Here is a 14,709-nt window from a genome sequence, read left to right as displayed (position 1 = left end):
GGACGAGTCGAAGGAAAGGACATGGGACCTGGTAGTCAAGAGCATACGAAGGGCAATTGCACTGGGACGCGGTCGTTTCCGAAACATCTTTCTGAGAAGGACATGAAAAACTCTTCATTGCGCACTTCGACTTAGCTGTCGGCGATGTCGAAGTGGCTGGCAAGGCACGATGATTATGACTGACGAATCTGGTTTGGATCGCCTCTTCGGTTGGTCAATGCACGGCATCATCTTTGGCGACTGCGGAAGAAAAGCGGATGTCCTGACTGAAAATTACGCTTCGTGAGCGAGTTGATATGCGTGCTCTTTGAGCTCGGCGTCAGACGGCCCGCTGTGTATCCAAGGTGGATTCCCACTCTTTCTAAGTAAACAATGACTCAAGGGCTCTCCCAAGTCCGGATGACAAGCTAAGTGCAAAGTATGCGGCACGAATACCGTTGCCGACCCGGCCAATAAACGTGCAGCTTGCGAGCATATGGCGTCTTCACCGATCTCCATATCAAAAATATATTCTCTCACTCCATGCGCCGGCAGCGGCGTTATGGCGGGGTCGTTGTTCTATATCAGACTAGTATTACTATTGAGATACCATCCAGCCTTCCTACCGTTACACGCCAGCATTTGTCACTGTTCCACACAAAGTACCGGGACAAACCACTAAATCTAGCAAACAAAACACTGAGGGCGCTCCCAGCACTCTATACATTTCTACACTTTGGACAGGAACCTGATTCCCCACCAGTCTGGCACATGATAAGCAGAATCGTCAAAAGAATGCCATCAGTAACTGTCCACCTCATCCGCCACGCCCAAGGCTTCCACAACCTGGGCGTCGAGTTTCATTCCCTTACAGACCCTCGCCTCACACCTCTCGGCCAATCACAATGTCTGGACCTCCAGAAAGCCCACTTCCCACCTACAAGCCAACGCAGGATCTCTCTCATCGCAGCGTCACCGCTAAACCGAACACTACATACCGCCTTCATTACATTCCAGCCACTGCTCGATAGTACTCACCCTGATCACGCGGAAGCGAGCCAGGGTAGCAAGTTGCGAAAGCCAGAGATCTTCGCCTTGCCAGACGCCCAGGAGACGAGTGACTTCCCTTGCGACACCGGCTCGGCGCCCAATACGCTTGCCGAGGTGGTAAAGGAGCAGAAGTGGCCGGTCGATCTCAGCTTACTCAACGAGCAGTGGACGAACAAGGCTCTTGGAACACGCTACTCGCCAAACGCAAATGCTATTAAGGCCCGAGCCAAGACTGCAAGGACATGGTTGCGCGAGAAGGCCGCTGAGCTGCTTCAGCAGTATCCTGATGAGGACGTGCAGCTGGTATTGGTCACGCATGGTGGATATTTACACTACTTCACTGACGACTGGGAGGACGCTACAAAGGGCCTTGGGACGGGGTGGGACAACTGTGAGACAAGAGCTTATGTGTTTGAAAATGGCATCGTGGCACCCGAAGGCACGGACCCCGATGTCGATGCTAGGCTGGTCGAGACACTGGACTCTAGAAAGCGAAGAGGAAAGCAAGGGCCGACGTTAGGATGGGAAGATCAAAGGAAGTGGGAAGAGAAGACATACGAGGGATGGCAGAAGGTTGGGTTGCAGAGGCCGGATGAGATCGGAGTAGAGGGCAAGGAGTGGAAGAGCGGGCTCAACGTGCAGAAAACGGAGGCTGCGTTGAAGCACGAGCAGCAGACAAGCGATCAAGATGCCGCAGGACCTGGCGTTCGGCAAGTGGAAAGCGATAACATTGCCTCAGACATGGCTGGCGAACTGCAACGCGAGCGACGATCGAGCGTTACTGTTAGGGCGCAGGCTTGAAACCGCACAGGTCTGTGACGGTTGATACATGGTACCTCTCTATCGAGGCTAGCTTCCTAACACGCCGTTTACGATGGTGCAGGCAGGCGAGAGCATTCAGAGGAGATTGACATCGCGATCTGCATCGTCGGTGTTTCTCGCTTCAGACCGGTGTGGGCATTTCGGATCGATAGATCGGCGTCCGCCATTGGGCTTCTTTGGCATAGATAGATCCTGCATGATATGGACTAATAGTCCATCTCTTCGATTACTCGCGACGTGCTTCCCTATCTCAACAGACTCTCGTTCTCTGAATGACTCCGACCGGCAAGGTGGCGCCACTTCTGGCACCGAAGTTGTGAGTCCTGCCTCATCCACAGACCATCATCTCGCCAAGACAACTTCGAGCATCTTGAGGGAGGCGCGAAGTATCGACCTTCTGACGTGATGCACCTGCCTCTCATCAACTATGACGTGTTTCCACCACCTCGTCGAGGAAGGAGCTTATCTCAGGAAGCTGCGTTGTGCATCCGACACTCTTCTGCCGCTTGAGATGTGCCCAAAGTAAGGGTGCTTACACCCGTTCCTTGGAACTTACTTTGGTCACATCTCAAGCGGCAGAAGAGTGTCGGATGCACAACGCATGTCATCAATTTAGTAGAGGTGTAGCTGTAGATGTCTTCGAATAGTAGATGTTGTGATCTGCGAATATCGTACGCCTGTGTATAGGCGTTGTTCTGAGAGAACAGTGATGAAGCAGAGACCACTGGCAAGACCCCTTCTCTTCCATACTGTGAGTAGAATCTGGCAGAAGCTCGCCCCATCAAGTAGCACAAGATGCTAAGTTGGCATGGCAGAGTGGCCGTGGACATTGTCGATCCTCTTGGAAGAAAGAAGAAAGAGAATAAAAGACTGGAGGGCAAAACGACATACTTATACCATACCTTCGCAGTACAGTGAAGATCGTGGCAACCCGGAACAAGCACTTCACTGTCTCGGTCGAGAGCTAGTCACTGTTGGTCTAACTTTAAGATAGTAGTTGCTTTGTGTATTCTACACGACAGACCCGTTGACTATGGTACATTAAAAGACCTTGAAAGGTGAGGTACAACTGATTGAATCACAGTCATCCGGCTCGAGATAAGCCCTCAAAAGTTCTGACCCGCTTTTTATTTTGCTCTCTTGGCAGTGTGGGCGGCACATCGACGACAGCAACTTTCTTGAAAGCACATCTTCGCGCATCTCGCATCCTCGTCCTCACCCAAAGCTTCAGCCGACAAACAACCGCAAGCATGGCTGAACAACTCTCCTACGCCGGTACCATGGTGGGCCACTCCGGCTGGGTCACCTCGCTGGCGACCAGTCTCGAGAAGTTCGTCCTTCATTCGCATGCGCTGAAAGGCAATGATCACTAACATGATGCAGCCCCAACATGCTTCTCTCCGCCTCGCGAGACAAGACCCTCATTATCTGGAACCTCACCCGTGTGTCACCAGAAGAGTACGGTCAGCCAAAGCGATCCCTCCACGGCCACTCACACATCGTCTCCGACGCCGTCATCTCCTCAGACGGTGCCTATGCTCTCTCCTCATCCTGGGACAAGACTCTCCGCCTGTGGGAGCTGTCAACTGGCAACACCACCCGTACTTTCGTCGGCCACACCAACGATGTTCTCTCCGTCTCTTTCTCAGCCGACAACCGACAGATCGTTTCAGGCTCGCGCGACCGAACAATCAAGCTGTGGAATACTTTGGGCGACTGCAAATACACCATAACCGACAAGGGTCACACCGACTGGGTCTCGTGCGTGCGCTTCTCACCTAACCCACAGAACCCAGTCATCGTCTCGGCTGGTTGGGACAAGCTTGTAAGGTAAGAGGCCCTGCACTTTTCTTTGGTCGGCTACGAGGATGCTACACGTGTATAAACATAAAAGTATTTGCTACTTCAGAGCCTGCAAGGGCTATGAGACAACCATTCACCGGCGAACTGAGAAGGCAAATCCGCGACATTCTGTATTTGAGCCTCCGCAGCGTACATGCGCTAACAAATCCACCAGGTCTGGGAGCTCGCCTCCTGCCGCATCCAAACCGACCACGTCGGCCACTCCGGCTACATCAACACCGTCACCATCTCTCCCGACGGCTCGCTCTGCGCTTCCGGCGGCAAGGATGGCACCACTATGTTGTGGGATCTCAACGAGAGCAAGCACTTGTACTCCCTGCAGGCCGGCGACGAGATCCACGCTCTCGTTTTCTCACCCAACCGATACTGGCTCTGCGCCGCGACCACCTCCTCCATCACGATCTTCGATCTCGAGAAGAAGAGCAAGGTCGATGAGTTGAAGCCTGAGGGCTTGATCACGGGCAAGAAGAGCCAGGAACCATACTGCGTGAGCTTGGCGTGGAGTGCGGACGGTCAGACGCTGTTCTCGGGTTACACAAACAACAATATCTACGCGTGGACTGTCATGTCGCGGGCTTAAGATACCTGACCCATGGCGCCAATGTGCATCGATGGCGATGGTCTTGAGAGGGCTGAGAGTACTCTGGAAGCGCCACGGCAGCTAGGTAGTTCTTCGGATCAGTGCGACTTGCACTGCTGAACTCCTGGAGCCAAAGGTGGTCGTGTTAGAAGGCAAGTCATGGTCATTTTCGTCCATGACCTGTCTTCACACGAGACAAGTGTACTCCAGCAGACTGGCTTTCGGTAGAGGTCAGGTAGTATGCAGCTGCCAGACCAATGCGAGGGCCCAGGATTCAGAAAATGGAAAAACACTAGAAGCATGTTCCTGATGATCACCTGTGCTTCCTGATGATCACCTGTGCTTGAACCCATAACGCATCGTCCATACCTCAGTTTTGTCTTGCCTGCTTTTTCTCTAAATCTTAAACGTCCTTGATTCGAAAGCTCTGTCCTCATACTTCGTAGAGCCCACCCTGAACCTTGCTGCAATACCACCTACTCGGCCCCCTAACCCATCACAAGCACCCTAGCCAGTCACCAAGCCCCTCGCCCGCACCCTCTCCTCACTACTCAGCTTATCCGCCACACCCTCCCACTCCCCCTCCCGCTCCAACTCCTCCCACTCCTCCGCCTCAACGTTCATCACCATCAAGATCTGCCGCACCTTCTCGAAATACTCCCTGTACGCCCATTTCTTGCCCTGGCAAACGACTCGGATGATCTCGTTGATGTCGTGCTCGAGGCGCTGCGCGCCGAGGGCGTTGATGCCTGTTGGGTGCTGGCTGCCTGGTAGACCGTCGATGCTGCTGCGGGAGGCTTGGTGGGCAGGTGGTGCAGCGTACGTCCAGATGCGTTTCTCGAGGAGTTCGCCGACGCGTTTGATGGTCATGGACATCAGTTTGTCGTTGTTGGATTCCGTGAGGATTCGGGCCAGGGGTTTGGTGAGCGCGTCCCACCCCAAAGCGAAGCGTTGGCGGACGTGGGCTGTGAAGTATCTGCTGCTGCTGTTGCCCGAGTCTTCGCCGGCGCCATCGTTCTCTGTGGTGATGTTGTCGGAAGGGACGTGGCCCATCTCGGCTAGCTGTTCGGAGAGTTCTGCTGGGGATAGGGTGTAGTCTGCGTCGCGGAAGGCGTCGGAGAGCATTGGGCGCAGGCGCTGGAGAGTGACGTTTTTGTAGAGGCTTCGATGCCGTCTTTTGTCAGGGTGGAGGACTTTTCGGCGAAGATTGTGCTGAGGGATTGCAGGGTGGTGGTGATCTGTGTGTGAGTTATTGGGTTGGGAAAGAGGGTGGCTAGGGGCGTAGTGGTGGTAGTCGAGGGCGAGAGGCGGGAGTTAACGATCTGCTCGATGTACGTCGTTGCGACGTCCAGGTTGTTGAGCAGGACCATGAACTGGACGATCGTGACTTCTGGTGGAAGTTGGCCTGGGATGGCGGCGCGAGGGTAGTGCTCGTCGCGCATCTTACGCTGTTCCATGCCGATGAAGTCGGAGCCGAGCACGCGGGAGAGGTTGGGGGTGACGGAGGTGACGATTGTGGCGTCGCCTGTCGAGAGGGTCTGGGTGAGGATCTTGTTGATGATATACATGATGTCCTCGATCGCCGAGGTGATATGTGGCGGGTTCGAGGCGAAGGGTTTGTGAGGGTTGAGGCTGAGGTTTGCGGGCGGCTCGTCGAGCTGAAAGGCCTTCTCGACAGAACGCCGGAAGAAAAACGTCGTCAAGGTCGTGAATGGGGCTATCAGTCTATCTGCTATTTTGCGCGAGAGAGGAGCATTTGCGAGGAATGGCGGGATAGTGTTCGAGTCTGTGTCTGGAGAAGTCGTTTCGGTCGGGTCTTTGCATTTGTCGGTGATGAAGCGTGTGTACAGCGACCACTTGTTCAGCATGGCGGTCATCTCATTGAGGAGGAAATCGACTTGCTTCATGTCCACGCCTTCATCCTCGCTGACACGAGCAGGAGCCGGTGAACTAGACCGCTGTGTGCCGGAGACTTGTCGTGCTGGAGCAGCAAAACTCTGGACGAGGAACGTGAAGGGGTAAGCTCGTATATCGGTGAGCTGGCGATCTATCCTCCGCTCGTCAGCCCAGGTGTCGAGGATAATTCCGCCTTGCAGGTCTGCCTCAACTTGCAGCCTTTCAATGACCCGCGACATCTTTCCTGCACCGTAGTGTCGCTCAACAAGACCACCATGGCCTTCGATTATCGAAGCGATGTGCTCAAAAAGCTTCGTGAGGGCACCAGCATAGAAGAAGCCATCCTTGCTCTGATTACCGCCAGTGCCAGCGTTCAAATTTGCTCTGGCTCGAGTAGCGACACCTTGGCAGACATAGCGACCATAGACGTCAAGACCAAGTTCTGATCTGTTAATCAGTGGGAAGAGTTTGAAGAAGCGTGTGATTTTGCCGCCATCATTTTCCTGAACAGCTTTGTCGAATTCTTTGAGGAAGAGTGTGCACAGGGACTCGGAAGCGTTGTCCAATGTGACTGCTGGCGCATCTGGAACTTCTGTCGTGGGAACGATCCAGGCTGCAAAGTCGCCCTCGATGACCTCCTTGGGAATTTTCGAGGCTTTACTCAGATAGCTTGCCGCGGTTTCCCAGTCCTGTGCTGCACCCATCGACCCTGCTACGCCTAGCACGCATGCCTTGAGCTCTGCAACCTGCTCGACAACCGTAAGCGTCGCTTTCACACGTTCCTGCTCAAGGTCGAGTCGCTTCACGGAGCTCGATATTCGATTGGCCGTGGACGCGGCATCTGAGAGCATGCCATTGCTGATTGATCGCGTTTTTGATGCTTGAGTACTGAGAGTGGCCCGAAAGAGGTCCATACGCCCAAGTTCCCGCTGCAAGTCCTTCTGAGCAGCTACGAGGCTGTCAAGCTGAGCCGTTACGACCTGGTCTCTTTCATGGAGATTCGCGAGGGCGGCTTTGATGTCCGCCACTGAGCGCGCATTATAGATGTTGAGACCATTGTCAGTGCCCGAGTCATGGGTGACATGGTCGCCATTCGTTGTCATTGCTCGTCGAGGACGATCATGATACCCAATGAGATGAAATTGAGATCTATGGACTGTACTTGAAGGGAGGGAAACATGTGTGATTTATGCCTTCCACGTGACTTCAAGGTTTCAGGCAAAAATTTGCCTTCTTCCCTGCTTATGACGTGAATCAGTCTTCGAACCCATACTAAGTAGGTACAGTAGATGTCTATGTCGCATTGCTGACGTTGCCAATAACGACATATTCGTGCACAGCACCATCATCTGTTCTTGCACAGCTCCTACGCAGAGTCTGTCTCGCATCAATCGGCCAGAAATCGAGCCAAGATAGGTCGACGAAAACGTGAGAGGCACTCAAAGCCTGGCCTCGGCCGGCGCGGAAAGATGGGAAATGAGAGCAGCACACCAGTCGATGAGGCAACGCCTCCCACGACTCTCATAGCACGAAATATGGATGCCGTCGCCCGCTACATCAAAGAGCGAGACTGTAAGAGGATAGTAGTTATGACCGGCGCCGGAATCAGTACTTCCGCCGGTATCCCGGATTTCAGATCACCAGAGACAGGACTGTACGCCAACCTGGCTCGCCTGAATCTACCATTCGCAGAGGCCGTATTCGATGTCAGCTACTTCCGGAACAACCCACTGCCATTCTACACTCTTGCTCATGAATTATATCCCGGCAAATATCGGCCGACCGTTGCACACTCATTCATTAGCCTGCTCAACAAGAAAGGCATGCTTTTGAAGCTCTTCACACAGAACATCGATTGTCTCGAGCGAGAGGCTGGCGTTCCAGGCGACAAGATTGTGGAGGCGCACGGCTCTTTCGCCACTCAACGATGTATTGAATGTAAAACAGAATATCCTGGTGACAAGATGAAAAACATGGTTGCCCAGAAGGAGGTGCCACATTGTGTCCGCAAGGTTTGCGATGGACTTGTCAAGCCTGATATTGTCTTCTTTGGGGAGGCCTTGCCGGAAGCCTTTCATCGGAATCGCAGCCTGCCTGCAGGTGCTGATCTGGCTATCGTCATGGGGACGAGTCTCACAGTCCAGCCATTCGCGAGTCTGCCGTCGTTCGTGAGTGAAGGGACTCCACGGATCTTGATCAACCTGGAAAGAGTAGGCGGGCTTGGTTCTCGACCAGACGATGTTCTGATGCTCGGCGACTGCGATGAGGGCGTTCGAAAGTTTGCGGATGCAATGGGATGGCGAGACGAGCTCGAAGCACTGTGGCAGAGACAAACCCACAGAAAGCGCAGTCTGAGGTTCCCGAAGTACCCAAGTCGAAGCAAGAAGCACTGGAAGATGAGATCGAGAAGCTGACCAAGGACATTGATCAATCTCTCAAGATCAACCAAGACACCAGTCAAGCGCTTGAGAAGTTGTTGTCAGATTCGCAATCGACGTCGAACGAGCAAGACGGAGTGCTCACCGTCCCCACGAAGACAATTCGTGATGGAAAGAGCGGTCTGGCGCATGTGTTCCCGCATCTAGGCACCAAAGACAAGAAGACCGACAAACCATCGCTGTAAACACGCGTCAAAATGCACGATATATCGTGGAATCGCAGACTAATTACCGGAAACCGGGGTTGAACGACTATACTGCCCAAGTGACAATCTTCAGATCGGCCTCAGTTGCGGAGAGATCGGTTTCTCCCTAGCAACACCGCTCAGTAAACCAGGCAACAATAGCATCTGTCTTGTCTTCACTTCCACTCCTGAGGACCCACCACTGTCAGTCACTGTCGCAAACTTGCAAACGAACGGCTAGCTTCGCGGATAAATACCTCGCCTGGTCCTCGACTGCTCTCTTTTCTTCCTTCCACCTTCTGACATCCCGACCCGTAACACATGTTCCTAGGCCACCCTCCATTTGGAGCACTTCAGAATCAGTCATTCTTTGAAGCGTCAAGCACGATGAGTCGAGCATCTACCTCGCCGTTCACGGATCGCCGTCAACAGATGACGCCTCCATCAAGGTCATCCTCCATCGTAACCCCGCAGAAGAGAAAGATCGATGAGCTGTAAGTCTCGATGCTCGCGTCCATGACTTGCGCTAATGACTGTGTAGTCCATCAAGGTCGTCCCCTGGCATTACTCCGCAGAAGAGAAAGATCGACGAGCTGTAAGTTCCATTGCTGGCGTTCAGGCCTTGAGCTAACGACTGCATAGCAAACTCGGTGGCGATGTTGTGCGCATCTGGGTCGGCGATAATCGTGATGAGTTCATGATCCATGCCAAACGCCTTGGGGAGACCAGCTTCTTCGATGTCCACGGCGCGCCGGGAGATTACGACATTGCCAAGCTCAAACCCAATGGTACACAGCTCGTTCCCCTTGGTTCTGAGGTCGCAGTCAAAGACGAGAACGATGTCAGTGTCGAAGTTCAAGCTGCATCCGGCCCCAGACCCGACTATCTTCTGGATCCTGGAAACACGTACTCTGGTTCTGCTTTCGTCTATGTCGCTCGATACCTTTACAAGGAAGACATCCCACTGATCGGTGATCGCACTGCAGTCAAGGTCGCGCTGTTCGCTTACCAGTACGCACGCACTTACAAGATGTACGCGCTACAGAACGTCATCGTCGATCGCTTCCGCAAGCACTATCTCTCCCACCACGTCCGCATGGATGAACTGACCTGGCTCACGAAGAAGTTTGGCGACGACGCGAACTCGACTCCGCTCACCCGCTACATCTTGGAGCAGATCGTACATGACGTTGCGGCCCGTGGTTTCGTCGACTTCAATAATGACAACGAATGGCTCGAGAAATTCCAGAAAGAGGGCAATCGCAAAATGCGCTTCTCGATGTTCCAAATCCTCTCACGTCACGCCAGCGCTGCCCAACCAGGATGTCGTGGACTCCAAGACCCGGCGGAGGATCATAAGGAGTGGAAGGTGGACAAGGACGGTTTGTGGAAGCCGAAGGACTTCTTTTGAGAAGTATGCACATGACCGCTCTCGGGCGGACTCTGGAGAAGCATTCTTGAGATCTGCGACCTGGAGAACTGTCTTATTCAGCCATCTGCGATTAGTCAGTTCAGATGACTAGAAGTGGCCGCATGGCAGCTCGCGGGTGGACTCTGGAGAAGCGTCCATGGAGATGCGAATTTCTCAACGACTGCAAGCGCACAATGTCGCAGACTCGTCAACGACATACGTTCAGAAGCGCAGAGACGATACACGAAGGCTTTAATGACATATGGAAGCATCAGGAGGACCCTGCAGTAGCACGATCGGGTACCTGGTAGGGGTGGCAGACCGCGGAAAAGGAAATTGAATGCCCCGCGGCGGAAGCCCCGCTACTGCAGCTCAGTTCGAACTATTACATAGTTGCTCAACAGAGTAGAGCTGCCTCAAACAATGACATCCATAAAAACCATATCCGTCCTTTCGCAAACCACATCCGTAGCAACCGCACTGTCCACTCTTCAACGTCACTCTCTGGTTTCGGCCATAAGCAAATCCTGCGTCCCTTATTCTTTGCCGTGTTCGCGGGCTGCCATACCCTTTCCACAACGACCAGAAAACCGCTAGAAAGTACCTCCAACCAAGACAGATACAGGTCGAAGCACTCAACCACTACACCAGACGCAGACCAGCACCATGGTCGCGTAGGTGCTCGGAGGAAGCCTCTAGGAGGGTACGTCCATAGCACCCTCGTCCTCGACACCACTGACCTCATTGTAGGTTCCTTCGCCGATGCACCGCAGAATCTAGTGGAGGAGATATCCAACCTCGAACGGATCTTCACCGTCGACGCAGCCAAGCTCAAGGAAATCACAGATCACTTCGTAAAAGAGCTCCAAAAAGGCCTCGATGGCCCCGCCAACATCCCCATGAACGCCACCTGGGTGACCGGCTTCCCCACCGGCGACGAAACCGGCCGCTTCCTCGCCCTCGACATGGGCGGCACCAACCTGCGCGTCTGCGAGATCGAGCTCCCCGAAGAAAAAGGCGAGTTCGACATAATCCAATCCAAATACCGCATGCCCGAAGAGCTCAAAACAGGCACCTCAGAAGAACTCTGGGAGTACATCGCCGACTGCGTGCAACAATTCATCGAATACCACCACGAGGAAGAAGACCTCGGCACCCTCCCCCTGGGCTTCACCTTCTCCTACCCCGCGACACAAGACTACATCGACCACGGCGTCCTCCAACGCTGGACAAAAGGCTTCGACATCGACGGCGTCGAAGGCCAAGACGTCGTCCCGCAATTCGAAGCCGCCCTCAAGAAACGCGGCCTCCCCATCACGGTCGCCGCCCTGATCAACGACACGACCGGAACCCTCATCGCATCCGCCTACACCGACCAAGCCATGAAAGTCGCTGCATCTTCGGCACGGGCTGCAACGCAGCCTACATGGAGAACTGCGGCTCCATCGGCAAACTCGCCCACCTCAACCTCCCGCCGGACATGCCCATGGCCATCAACTGCGAGTACGGCGCCTTTGACAACGAGCACGTCGTCCTCCCGCTCAGCAAATACGACGTCATCATCGACGAATCGAGCCCGCGACCAGGCCAACAAGCATTCGAGAAAATGATCGCCGGCCTCTACCTAGGCGAGATCTTCCGCCTAGTCCTCGTCGACCTGCACGAGAACAAAAACCTCCTCTTCCAAAACCAAGACATCTCCGCCCTCAAGAAACCCTATACTCTAGACGCCTCCTTTTTGTCCTTCATCGAAGAAGACCCCTTTGAGAACCTCCAGGAAACAGCCGACCACTTCCACACCCTCCTCAACCTCACCGCCTCCAAACCCGAGTTGGAACTTTGCCGGCGCTTGGCTGAGTTGATTGGGACGCGCGCCGCGAGACTTAGTGCGTGTGGGGTAGCCGCTATATGCAAGAAGAAGGGGATGGAGAGCTGTCATGTGGGTGCGGATGGGAGTGTGTTTAATAAATATCCGCATTTCAAGCAGAGGGGGGCGCAGGCGTTGAGGGAGATACTTGATTGGGACGACAAGGGTATCAAGAAGAACAAAGATCCTGTAGTTATGAGCAGCGCAGAGGACGGTTCTGGCGTGGGTGCTGCGCTGATTGCGGCGTTGACGATTAACCGGATCAAGGAAGGAAATGTTTACGGAATTCGGGATACGAGTAAGTTTGATTGTTTTACAAAGTCATGATGGGGATGCTGCGAGAGGGCTTTGGGAGGACTCTGGATTCCGGATTTGTGAAGGATGAACAAGTGTTAGTCCGAGGGTATCGGATGGCATATACATAGCAAACAATCCTCAAAGTTGTCTATTGCTACCCACGAACCTCCCACAACCGCACAGCGCCCTGCTCGTTCCCAACCGCAAGCCATTCCCTGCCCTGTCCTCCACCACCACCACCTGCCTCAATACCGCCAAGCGCAACACTCGCGACCCGCCCCAGCGCCGTCTTATCAGTCGGCCAGTTCCTGTACACCGTACAACTCGGCAGGTGCACAAGGCGCAAGGCGTTCTTCTTCCACCGTGAGGCCATCACGAGGAGCTGGCCGTCGGGGCTGAAGGTTAGCGAGGAGATCGGGGTTGTGAGTTGGCTGAGTGTCTTGGTGGGAGTAGGCCGGTATGTGAGCTGCGTCGAGTCCGTGTTTGCGTCTGCACTTCCTTGCGTGTTGCTGGTTGAGGATTGTAAGATCTTGAGGAAGCTCGATGCTTTCCGGTCGTAGATGTTCACGATGCCCGAGCTGGATCCGATCGCGATCCATCTCGAGTCTTCCCCGCCTATGCTCAGGACGGTTGTTCCTACAGCGCCTTCATCGTGCCAGCGTGCGATGGTCCGCTTTTCGGACATACTGAACTCACTGACCTCGCCGTTCTTCCCTACCACCGCAAAGCCCTCTCCATTTCGCCACCAGTCGAAATCACTAACCCCTCCTTGCGCATCAATTCGACACTGCGCGAGGAGTTGGTGGGTGGTTGTACAGAGAACGTTAATGGACCCGCCGGCTTTTCGGGAAGAGGAGACGAGGCCCATGTAGCGGCGGCAGGGCGAAAGTTTGAAGTGCTCGGTGGTACGTTGATCGTGTTTGATTGTGGTGAGGGGACGGGTGATCTTGGTGATGGTGCCGGAGGAGAGGGACCAGGTGTGGAAGTAGCGGCGGCGGGAGGAGAGGTAGATTTGGGTTGCGTCGGTTATGTCGGTGTTGCTGGTGGTGGACAGAGGCGTGTTGAAGGCAGCCGTGTGTACGGGCATGCCTCTGACGTGGAGAGATGTGAGAATTGGGTTCGGGTGTGGTGGCTCGGGGGAGATGTGGTATAGGGTGATGGTTTGGCTGGGTCCAGCGGCGAGGAGGAGAGGGTAGTGTGGGTGGAATTGGAGGGTGTCGATTGAGGAGGGGCCGGAGGGGGTGACGTCTTTGGTGCGCTGGATATCTATTACTTCTGGGCGTAGTTTGCGGCGCTTGCGTGAGCCGTTGATGGTATTGCTGGAACGGGTCAAAGGTGTGAGGGAGCGGAGGATCTCGGCCAGAGGTTTTGTGGTGGGCGTGTCGGAATCGCCATCCATGGAGATGTCTGATTCTGAATCCGAGGCTGCGCCATGGGATGTCTTTCTCCTCTTTCGTGCGTAGTCGAGCCATTCAGGTCGTGGGTGAAGACGCTCATACTGGCGACGAAGACGTGAAATGTACTCTCGCCCACTGATCACATCATCGGCTTCAGTGTCTCGCAGCTTCCGCAGACGGGTGTCTGATGCAAGAGAGACCGTGAGGCGGTCATCGTCGCTGTCGTACCAGACTGCTCGTGGCCGCTTCTGCTCCGACTCTGCCACAGGCTTTGCATCGATATCGAGTTCGGTCGGAGGTGCCGCACCAGTGCCAGCATCGAGGAAAAACAGGTCTTCGTCAGGAACTTCTGCCAAGTCCTCGTCGTCATCACTGACCACGTCGTCTTCGCTGTCTCCGCCATATGTCTGCAACTCCTTCCCTTCGTTGTACTTCGCGGCAGAGATGGAATCGAGGAAACCTGCCTCGTCCCCGAACAGCGCGTTTTCTAGCCGCAGTTCCGTGTCGTCTTTCTCCAGCACATCGACATCGGCATGGCGCCGTCGACTTCGGCGGCGAGTAGGGTGACCGGAGGCCATTGTCGCAAATACCGCACCAACGCTGTCGCACTGCCCGCATCGACGACTTCGAGAATTGTATTCCAAACTTTTTGGTCGACGGTTTCTCCAAAAACTTATGGTCTTATTTCAAGCCGGATGACTTCGCGCCGGATGACAAGCAAGGCACGGCAATAGTCGAGCTTAATTCCTGCAGGCAATGGTGGGCTTCCCTTTGTTTACATCACATCACTGCCTGCTATCTTTGCCTTCACCCTCACTTTACATTTTGTATAGCTTCACTTCGACCATTTGCAAGGCAACAGCACCGCCTTCTTTGCGCCTACTTGATGTTCGCTTTATAGTCTTTTGCTTTTTGCTCGTTCCT

General features: G+C 54.3%; 6 protein-coding genes across 6 annotated transcripts; 4 read left to right on the top strand and 2 right to left on the bottom strand.

Moving 5' to 3' along the window:
* Nucleotides 1–774: 774 nt before the first annotated feature.
* Nucleotides 775–1,830, top strand: AB675_11330 (uncharacterized protein; the record flags this gene model as incomplete). Its single annotated transcript, XM_018140166.1, has 1 exon — nucleotides 775–1,830. The coding sequence occupies one exon, from the start codon at nucleotides 775–777 to the stop codon at nucleotides 1,828–1,830; it is 1,056 nt and encodes a 351-aa protein (XP_018000132.1).
* Nucleotides 1,831–3,101: 1,271 nt separating this feature from the next.
* AB675_11329 (Guanine nucleotide-binding protein subunit beta-like protein) lies at nucleotides 3,102–4,294 on the top strand (the record flags this gene model as incomplete). Its single annotated transcript, XM_018140164.1, has 3 exons — nucleotides 3,102–3,181; nucleotides 3,235–3,676; nucleotides 3,869–4,294. 3 exons carry the CDS (start codon nucleotides 3,102–3,104, stop codon nucleotides 4,292–4,294), a joined length of 948 nt encoding a protein of 315 aa, XP_018000057.1.
* Nucleotides 4,295–4,801: 507 nt separating this feature from the next.
* On the bottom strand, nucleotides 4,802–7,293 carry AB675_11328 (Conserved oligomeric Golgi complex subunit 4; the record flags this gene model as incomplete). Its single annotated transcript, XM_018140163.1, has 2 exons — nucleotides 4,802–5,456; nucleotides 5,489–7,293. The coding sequence occupies 2 exons, from the start codon at nucleotides 7,291–7,293 to the stop codon at nucleotides 4,802–4,804; spliced, it is 2,460 nt and encodes an 819-aa protein (XP_017999816.1).
* A 366-nt stretch (nucleotides 7,294–7,659) lies between these two features.
* On the top strand, nucleotides 7,660–8,813 carry AB675_11327 (NAD-dependent protein deacetylase hst2-1; the record flags this gene model as incomplete). Its single annotated transcript, XM_018140162.1, has 2 exons — nucleotides 7,660–8,460; nucleotides 8,532–8,813. The coding sequence occupies 2 exons, from the start codon at nucleotides 7,660–7,662 to the stop codon at nucleotides 8,811–8,813; spliced, it is 1,083 nt and encodes a 360-aa protein (XP_017999817.1).
* A 387-nt stretch (nucleotides 8,814–9,200) lies between these two features.
* AB675_11326 (Hexokinase) lies at nucleotides 9,201–12,418 on the top strand (the record flags this gene model as incomplete). The annotated part of the gene is made up of 5 exons (XM_018140161.1): nucleotides 9,201–9,307; nucleotides 9,355–9,408; nucleotides 9,456–10,195; nucleotides 10,975–11,612; nucleotides 11,657–12,418. The coding sequence occupies 5 exons, from the start codon at nucleotides 9,201–9,203 to the stop codon at nucleotides 12,416–12,418; spliced, it is 2,301 nt and encodes a 766-aa protein (XP_018000144.1).
* A 124-nt stretch (nucleotides 12,419–12,542) lies between these two features.
* Nucleotides 12,543–14,363, bottom strand: AB675_11325 (putative U3 small nucleolar RNA-associated protein 18; the record flags this gene model as incomplete). Its single annotated transcript, XM_018140160.1, has 1 exon — nucleotides 12,543–14,363. The coding sequence occupies one exon, from the start codon at nucleotides 14,361–14,363 to the stop codon at nucleotides 12,543–12,545; it is 1,821 nt and encodes a 606-aa protein (XP_017999910.1).
* Between the last annotated feature and the right edge of the window lie 346 nt (nucleotides 14,364–14,709).

Source organism: Cyphellophora attinorum (genome assembly GCF_001299255.1).
Source record: "Cyphellophora attinorum strain CBS 131958 chromosome Unknown Contig13, whole genome shotgun sequence".
In the NCBI taxonomy this organism is placed as follows: Eukaryota; Fungi; Ascomycota; class Eurotiomycetes; order Chaetothyriales; family Cyphellophoraceae; genus Cyphellophora; species Cyphellophora attinorum.
The sequence above is the reverse complement of the archived record's forward strand: the minus strand, read 5'-3'. Positions and strand labels throughout refer to the sequence as shown.